This window comes from Dasypus novemcinctus, chromosome 4 (assembly GCF_030445035.2).
Source record: "Dasypus novemcinctus isolate mDasNov1 chromosome 4, mDasNov1.1.hap2, whole genome shotgun sequence".
Taxonomy (NCBI): domain Eukaryota; kingdom Metazoa; phylum Chordata; class Mammalia; order Cingulata; family Dasypodidae; genus Dasypus; species Dasypus novemcinctus.
Genome location: NC_080676.1, coordinates 66,932,997 through 66,942,158, shown reverse-complemented (window position 1 = coordinate 66,942,158; position 9,162 = coordinate 66,932,997). Strand labels below are relative to the sequence as shown.

The following is a 9,162-nucleotide window of genomic DNA, read 5'->3' as shown; positions in this document are numbered from 1 at the left end:
TGCCCCTTGAGATCTGGGTACAATCATCTTGAACTCCTAACTCTATTATAGTAGTCCAAGGTCCTCTTAAAGATTTCGAATTCCTAGGGTATAGGACGCAAAGAATATTCTACTGTGTATTAGTCAGCCAAAGGGGTGCTGATGCAAGTACCAGAAATCTGTTGGGTTTTATAAAGGGTATTTATTTTATAAAGGGTAGAAGCTTACAGTTACCAGGTCATAAAGTGTAAGTTACTTCCGTCACCAAAGTCTCTTGCCACATGTTGAAGCATGATGGCTGCTGACATCCACAAGGGTTCAGCCTCTCTCTTCCTTCTAAGGCTCTGTGGTCCCGGCTTCTTCCAGTATAAACTGTAGGTTGGGTTAAGTCTCAACTCTCTCCTGGGGCTCGTTCCTTTCTGGGCTCAGCAACTCAGGCTTCTCACAAGGTCAGACTATCAGGCACTCTCTTCCGAGGGCCTCTGCCATATCTTTGGAACCATCTCTATTCCTCTGTGTTCTTCTCCTGTGTTAAATTCCCAGGGGTTCCAGCATACAATTCTCCTCAACTCTTTCCTCTGCCCTGAAGTTTTCTGAGTCCCCGCCCACTAAGAGGGTGGGGACTCAATGTTCTATTGATGTGGCCTGATTAAAGCATTAATCATAATTTAATCAAGCAAAAGTGAAACCTATGAATCAAATACAATCTAATATGCTTAGGGGAACAGACCAGTTCATAAACATAACCCAGTAATCTATTTTTGGAATTCATAAACAATATCAAACTGCTACAGACTGCCTTTGTTTTCAGGAAGAGCTTTCTAGTGTGCTACCTCTGTTCCTTATTATATAGCCACAGCCTGTCACTTAGACACAGTCCACATAACCACCCACTCACGTCCTACGACAGATTAGTAAGATTACTTTAACTGCATATATACATTATTTTTAATTGGCTTCTAAATGTGCCAATTTTCCTCACTGGCACTATCATTCTTTCTTTAAAACGATCTCAATTCTTTAGAGACTGTTCAAGTTTGAAATCAACAAAATCAACCTGCAAATCACAGGTGCTCCTTAGGCATTTGGTAGTGACTATAGAAACCATTTAGATTCACTGTTACATTTTCCAGAGAAGAAACTGATGCTTAGAGAATTTGCTCTAGGAAAACCAAATAGTGACTGTCCTAAAACTCAATTTAGCAATCACTGAAAGCAGTATGTCTTAGTTTAAAAGTCTGCTAAATTGGTCAGAATCAGTTTCCACATCATGGCTATTGAACCAAGTAAGATAAAAGAACAAGCCTTATAAACGAAAAGGTTAACTAAATGGCAATTATTATTAAAATTCATTTCTCAAAATCCACATGAAAGTCTACAAGGTTTCAGGTATAGAGGAGACTGAGTTGTTTGCACTCATGGAACTTTCAGGCATTAGGATTCTTGTGTGAGCATCTACTTACCTGTTCTCATCCCAAATATACCAACCAAGCAATCAACCACCACATCACACCACATAACAAAGCCCCTCCTCTATGCAATTTAGAATTGTGAACATGTATTGACAATTTCAATGTACTAGGCATCAGTATCATTATACACATTTGTAGAAAATGCATGCAAATGGAATAAGAGAAAATTTTACTGTTATTAAACAAAGACATAATGGGATTATTCTGTAAACAAAACAAAACAAGTAATATTCCCATATTCCCATAACTTCCAATGTCCCTGAAGGTAGTAAAGAAAACATGAGACAGAGACTACCGACTTAACAAATGGATGACTTTATTGAGGGAGGAGACAAGACTGGTGTTTGCTTCAGTCAAATCAATCAGAAAAACAAAGCAAACAGACCTATGCAATACTTTGGTTTAAAAATTATTCATAATATCAATGTTAAATCTGATGTTTGAAGAATCAAATTGGACAAAAGATGTAAAAAAAAAGACAAAAAAAAACGAACAAGCTTGCATAGATGAATTAATGTAGATGGATAATTGGCATTTAAGGGAGGCTTGAGCACTAGGTGATGCCTAATGAAATCTGACCACTTCAAGCATCCAAGACACATGAAAGTCACCAACATCAAGTTTCTCATTTTCCTCAGTAAGGTCATGAGAAGAAACAACTAGTGCTGTGTGAAGGTGAAATGAAATAGACTGTTTCCATCAGCCTAGTCCAGATGGGTGTATACATACCCACCAGTACGCAACACTGGCCACCTTTAAGGCATCTATAAAGTGCCCCTCACAGTTTCACTTAATCTCTAGACAGGCAAGTGGCTTGACATGGTCTCTGTTTTCTGTACTCAGACAGGTAATTGTATTCCATTATGATTCTGTTCAATTCCACAAAGTAGCCATTTCAAACCTGCCCTTCTCTCTGGGGTTTGGCTATTAATTGATGGACCACTGGGATATCATCTCACAATTTAAAAAATAAAACATATTTAGCTTCCCAAATATCAAAGGGGGCTCTTACCAAAGAATATGAAAATGCCTGGGCACTGTGTAATAATCTCTCTCTCAAGCACTTCAACCAATTACAATAAAAATGAAAGCACCACCTTGAATTTTCTGGGTAACTTGACTGATGTGAGCAAACTCTTGCATTCTTAAATTTAGCACCTTTTTAAAATATATCATTGTGCTGGTATGAATTCCTTTTAGGGGAAACTCCATTACAGGGAATTCTCATTTTGGGACCTCATTTCTACATACTATCTTCCACTTCTATCTCATTATTTCCTACTTTACATAATGAATATTGGGTTACCTTTAAGAGGCAAGTAAAAATTACAGCTACTTCTGAGAAGACATTTGGGTTTCAGTTTACAGCAAGAGCTAAAGTTATAGCCAATGGGGATTTCAGAGGCTAATTCAATCAGAAATACAAAATTCCTGACAGCAAAAATGATCTCATCAAATTTAACAGCTAGAGACTTTTGGAAATTATGGTCTGAATTTCAGTGCAACAAAACATATCCTAAATATATAATGTATCTCTCAACTTGTCTTCACTGTTCTCAATCCTTGTTCTTTTATGAAAAATCCTTTCAATACCTTTATTCTTTATAAATGAACCTCAGCAATGAATAACGGGACACAAAATCACACAATTAATTTTGCCCTTATCTGAAAGGCTGCAATCAGCATAGTGCTGGCTCCCTGTGTTATGAAGAGTTACTCAAAAAGAAAAAAACATTTTCTAGTTTGCTAAAAGGGTACACGAAAGTATATTAATTGAAGAATAGTACTAAGCAGTGCTCACATGTACATTATTGAAAGAGAATGGGTTTTAGGACCTGATATTTCCACAAACCAACATGATTACTTACATGATTATGTTAGTTTGTGGCACCAAAGAGAATCTTAAAATAACACTCCGACTGGTATCTTCCCTACTTATAGCAAATTTTCCTAGTTAGTTTTCTCTTAGAAGTAATAAAATATAAACACTCTTCACATCAACCAAGCTACCATTTCGAGTAAATAATTCTGATTTGCTTTGCTTTTTTTGTTACTGCTAAGCATTTCAATACACAAGGGCGAATCTTGAGTGTCTCCATTACACAATAGATCCTTTGGAAATATCTCCATATTTGCCACCCAAAAAGACAGTCAACTCTCAATTAGTCAGGACATTCTCATACATACTTTTTTTTTTTTTTTAATCAGCCTTTTGGTCAAGACACTGCTCATTCATAAATCCATCAGGCAACTTGAAATGACTGCAAAATCCATCATGTTGCAGGTTAGTTATGTCTCAGTGAGAGAGGCACCAGAGCTCCTGATGACGAGAACATTTGCAGAACTTCTTTGAATTTTATAACTCAATGGAGAGTTGGCTGTCATTCACATATAGAAAGTACAGTACAAGTTGACCTCAATCAAAGTCAACCTAATTTAAGGTAATACTGTTCCTGACATTGCCAGCATAAAATATAAGTCTCATCAGAAAAAAATGACTCTGTAGAAGTTAGATTTTCCCAGTTTATCTTTTTCTTCTTGGCTTTTAGAATTAAATTTCAGCATTTCTGACAGTTGTTAAATGGCAGGAACAACAACAGCCTCTGACTTTTCCCATTAATAATCTTACATATCATCATCATTCAAAGATACTCTGTCAAAAACTTGGATGGCATTGTGCCCCATGCAGCATTAACAGGACAGTTTCCAGTTTACTTCTCTTTACCCATATTGTCTATTCTGGACTAAGGAGAAAAAAATAGTGTATCACCAATAAGAATAGCAGATATGGCTTTAAGACTCACAGGCACCACCAGATATGAAGAAAAATGGGACCATTTTATATAGTCACCTTTCTGACTATGAACAGTAAATAATGGACTATGTACTTAAAAAATCTTTTTTTTTCCACTGAAATAGTAGGTTTGCTTTTTTAAGACTGTGGCTAAAGCGCTCAGGTTATCAGAGTATACCATACAATGTACAGTGAAATCTATCTGAACATTGTTCCCTGCCAATGTTAACATTCCCTACACAAATACTGTTTTTCCACAAGGGGAAAAAAGCCTCTTACTGCATGTTCTACTCTGTTCTCAGTCCTTCTGAAAGTTGTTTACGCAGGGACCTCGCTCTATTGGTAGGCTGAAGACACCACAGTTATCTTTCAAGAAAATCATCACTGAGTAGACAAATAACCAGTATATATTCCCCAAAATGATTTTTATACAAAGGCAACACTCATTAAAAATCAAGGCCCTAAAAAGTGAACCCCTCATGTAGTAAACTGAATGCACCATATTATAGTAGGTGTTTGCAAAGAACAATTTTGGCACAAGATAAAATTGAGAGATGTGACAGTATTAAAGAAAACTAAATCTCAGTTAAAAGTTAACTATTTTTGCACTAAAAAGCCCATACATAGAGGGAAAGGGGTAGACAAATGTCAGTACTGGATATATTTATTATCCAGTGTAGTTGCAGGCCACAGAAGAGAGGAAAGAGGGAAATGGGTCAGGCTCAGAATTTTCTCAAGTAAATTCAGTGGAAAACAAGGACTGGGGTCACACATTTTGTAGTATGTTGATCTATTTCTAAATGGCCACTGACATTCTGAAGAGTTTTCCTCCTGGGAAGCATCTACTCACATCTTTCTTTTCTAATTTAGCTGTTTCTATATGCCCAAAACTATATATTTGCAGTTCACTAGCATGCTGCTGGGTGTTGTTAAGTCACTTGAGAAACAGTAATTCAATGGTAGGCAAAGGGACTTTCTAAAAATTTCAATGTTCTTTTAAAGTGTAACAACTGTCCAGTTCCCCAATAAAATGACTGAGTCTAACAATGGTTTGAACATTACAGTTAATTATTTTTTCATGATAGAACATTTAATTTGACCCCTATCCAACCTTGCTTCCAGCAATTACTTACAAAAGTTAGGAGGGAGAAGTAGCCTTACAATAAAGTTCCATAACATATTGTGCTCATTCGGGTATAGGGGGTGTTAATGAGGCCAAGCCTCCTAAAAAGAGAGGTATAAAAACAGCAAAGTAAAGGGTTTCTAAAGCTAGAAGCATTAATTTACATCACAAAATTAAGGCATAATACATTATGGGCCTAAAAAATAAATTGCATGTGTTTCAGGATTAAGAATAGGAATAAAGTAAATGTTTCCAAATTCATATGAAAATGACAAAGTAAAAAATAGAGGAAACAGTGAAGAGTGTTCAGCAATGCATTAAAATACAGTTGTTAGTTGTTTATACAGTATGAAAGATAACATCATTTCAATAAGAAAAATAAGAGGATTCACCTGGTTGAGTTTGATTTTTTTCCTCATTTATAGGGAAAGAATTATTCTAATACTCTTAAAAAATGTCTGCTTTACAAAAAGAAAATAGAAAACTCTAATCTTTAAAATAACTAAAAAAAAAAAAGGTAAAATTTCAATACAGATGTTGAATTGGATGTCACGAGGGGAATATCACCTTTGGTCAGAAATTCACTAAGACAAATGAAATATCAATGTTTGGTAAATGTTAAGTGGCCTGACATTTTCTGAATGAAGTAATCTCTAGTTAACATTTTACAACAATAAATATGATTAAAGCATATGAGAAGCAAGAGAAATGCAGAATTTATAAAGTAAACCTGGTTATTTTATGATATAGAAAAATAAACATTATAAAATAAAAATATTGCAAATGATGTTGCCCATTTGCCTAATTATCAAATAAAAATAAACTGCATTTTTTTTTCTAAAACTACGATAAAAACTTTGGAAAACATGAAGTAAAATCACAGGGCAGACAAAGTAAAATAGAGATTATAAGTCAAAATGGCCTAAGCTTTGGATATTGAAACCACACTCCGTTATTTAACTTAAGGCCAGAGCTTCCATTTTGTCTCCCTTTCTCCATTTAAATGTAAATTTTTCTTCATGTCATTAAGCTTTCCTAAGTACTATTATTTTCCCTTTCCTCTATTTCTCTAAAATGACTACACCCTTTAGGGTTTTGTTTCTTGCTTTATTACTCATGTCCCCAAAACATAATTATGCTTAGATACCTTTTACTCAAGTTCTTAGGGATCCAAAAACTCTATATACTAAAGATCTTTCTCCAAAATGAGAGGTCCAAATCTACTCTGAGAAACTGTTCTAGTTTCCTGACTTTAATATTGCCTGACTTTAAGACTATGGAAAGTTAAGGCAAACAGAAGGCAGTTCCCAACGGGAAAAGAATGGATTAACAACTTCTTCTCTATTTATCTATGTTTCTTTCCTAAATGAACACCATATTGACATGCCAAAAGGTAAGATCCAAACAATGAAAAATAAAAGCAAACTCAAGCTAATGGTATACATTAACATAGCTTGATTGCCATTTACGTCAAATACAGAGTATGTGAAAATATGCATTTCTAAGAGGTTTGCAGCTAAACAAAGAGATGCAGGCTTAAAGGTCTTGTACAAAGAAGTCCAATGTCCATTAACAAATGTGTAAAACCAAATACTTGGATAAAGAACCACTTTATCAACTTTAACCTCAAGTGGAATTAATCTAATTACTGGAAGCTACATAAGACATTATTGAAAGGTAGCCAAAAAATACTGCTATGTCTTTGAAGCAAGAGGAAAACTTCCATTTGGCCAGTAAGAATGGCATCATCATTTATGTGATCATCTCCTAATTCTACTTCCCTTAATTCTACAAGTAAGTGTAAAATAAGAGAAGGTATACAAAATTTTCCATTTTCAGTTGACTTTGCATAGACATGAATTAAATTCCATAGAGTTAAATTTTTGCCAATAAATAGTAATAAATAGCCCAATGCCCACAGGCTACAGAATTTCCTGTTTCTGGTCCAATTTCTCCAGGAGGGCTTATAAAGATATATAAAACCTCTACAGAACATGTGATCAGAATAATATATTCAAACTGCTCCTGGTAGGTTTTGTTTGTTTTTTATACTTGTGATGCTTTTCCTGACGAGTACAAAAAGCAAAAGGCTCTGTCCTTCAATATATCATATGCTAATGCACCAAAAAAATTTTTTATTTTATTCTTTTATTCTGTACTGCAAATATGCTTTACTTTGAGCATTCATCCTCATAAAATTTCAATTGCTACAAAAGAAAAAAAAAACCCTAGTCCCTAAATACCGATACTCCGTATCTATAAGAAAACTGGTTTAGAGAACTCTTAAATACTACATCCCAGAAGCATATGCAACATAGAGGGGGCCAATATTCAGAAGCCAGATTTTCTTATACTGCCCAAGTGATCAGGAATAACAAAAACATTTGAAATGAATTAAAATTATTTATGGTCAGAAACACTTGAAGATAAGTCCCAGAAATGTAAACTTAGGAGGACAAAATAAAAGTGGAATGCATTCTGTATCATCCAGTAGTATTTGCTACAGTTGAGTCCATCTCAGGGCAGATTCCTAGGCTCTTACTGCTTGTAATGGAATCCTAGAGACAGGAGGATAAAAGAAGGAAACAAAATTAAGAAAAAATCTTTAAACTCTTGCATAAAGTTTTTCTCCTGTCCAGACAAAGTAATTTATCTTTATTTCTATACTTTTCAAATGATTCCTGTTTTCTTTGCTCTTAATTGTAAAATATATAATCAATGTATTGTTTTTAAAATATTATATATCAAATGTTTGTCAAGGACAGAAAATCACACAAAAAGTGATGCATCCAGGTAAATAAGGGATGGTTAAAATGCTACCAACTGATGGAACCTTATGGTTTTGATAAAGCCATTTATAACATCCAAGTAATTCCATGTTTTAAATAGTCTTTTGTCTTACTCTCAATACTGGCTGAACTTATTAATCATGGTGTGGGGAAGAGGAAGCTTTTTAAACAAAATACAAATGCCTAGCACCCTCAACCCAGAGATTCTGATTTAATTGGGGGTCTGGGGTGGTACCCAGCATTGATATTTTTTCGTAACTGAAGGGAAAAAATAAAGAAGTTTGAGAAGGCTAGCATTAGATTTGGGAAAGGATTATAAAAAATTTCACATAAGAAATCTTCAAAAATCATAAAAAAAACAAACGCTATCAATTAATAAGATCTAAAATCTATAAAGTCCACTGCAATCTACAAACCACTTTTACATATTTTATCTTATTTGATCAGGACAACCCTGATACTTACCATTAAGATCACCTCCATTTTAGAGATGAAGAAATTAATATAAAGAAATTACCTTTTCATTATCTTATTTTATGACTGTCACATCTTATGACATAAGTTAATGTCTAGAATAGGAAGAGCTGATTATTATTTTCATTTTAAGGATTTGGTCCAACTTAGATTTCCATATTCTTTTCTTATTTTCTTTGCCCCATTTTTTGTTTGCATGAAAGTTGCATATGGTGTATGTGTGTGTGTTTAAATCTAGGGGAGTCAAGGGCAGGTGGGAAACAAGAGCCAAATAGAAAGTGCAGCCCAGTGGTTCTAAATTTTTTGGTGGAGGTCAATTTTACCCTTTAAAAATCTGATGAAAAATATGACATCTCTCCAGAGAGAAACAAAAATACATAGACAATCCTGCATTCAATGTAAAGTGTTTTGTTTTGCTTTATTTTATTTTCTGGAGGTTTTCTTTTTAAATGAAGAATACCGTTAAGGATGAGCTGAGAGGAAGGATAACTTACATTTTCCACTCTAGTGGTTCATAAGACAGCTTTTGAG

The 9,162-nt window shown here is 34.5% G+C and overlaps 1 protein-coding gene across 2 annotated transcripts in view; it reads right to left on the bottom strand.

Moving 5' to 3' along the window:
* Nucleotides 1–1,750: 1,750 nt before the first annotated feature.
* The window catches only part of CCDC50 (coiled-coil domain containing 50), an 83,063-nt gene continuing 75,651 nt past the window's right edge, over nt 1,751–9,162 (bottom strand). For both annotated transcript variants that reach the window (XM_004460844.4, XM_004460841.5), the window contains one exon: nt 1,751–7,926. In XM_004460844.4, the coding sequence (XP_004460901.1) occupies nt 7,907–7,926 (20 nt within the window). In that variant the 3' untranslated portion in view covers nt 1,751–7,906. The remainder of the gene's footprint in view (nt 7,927–9,162) is intronic.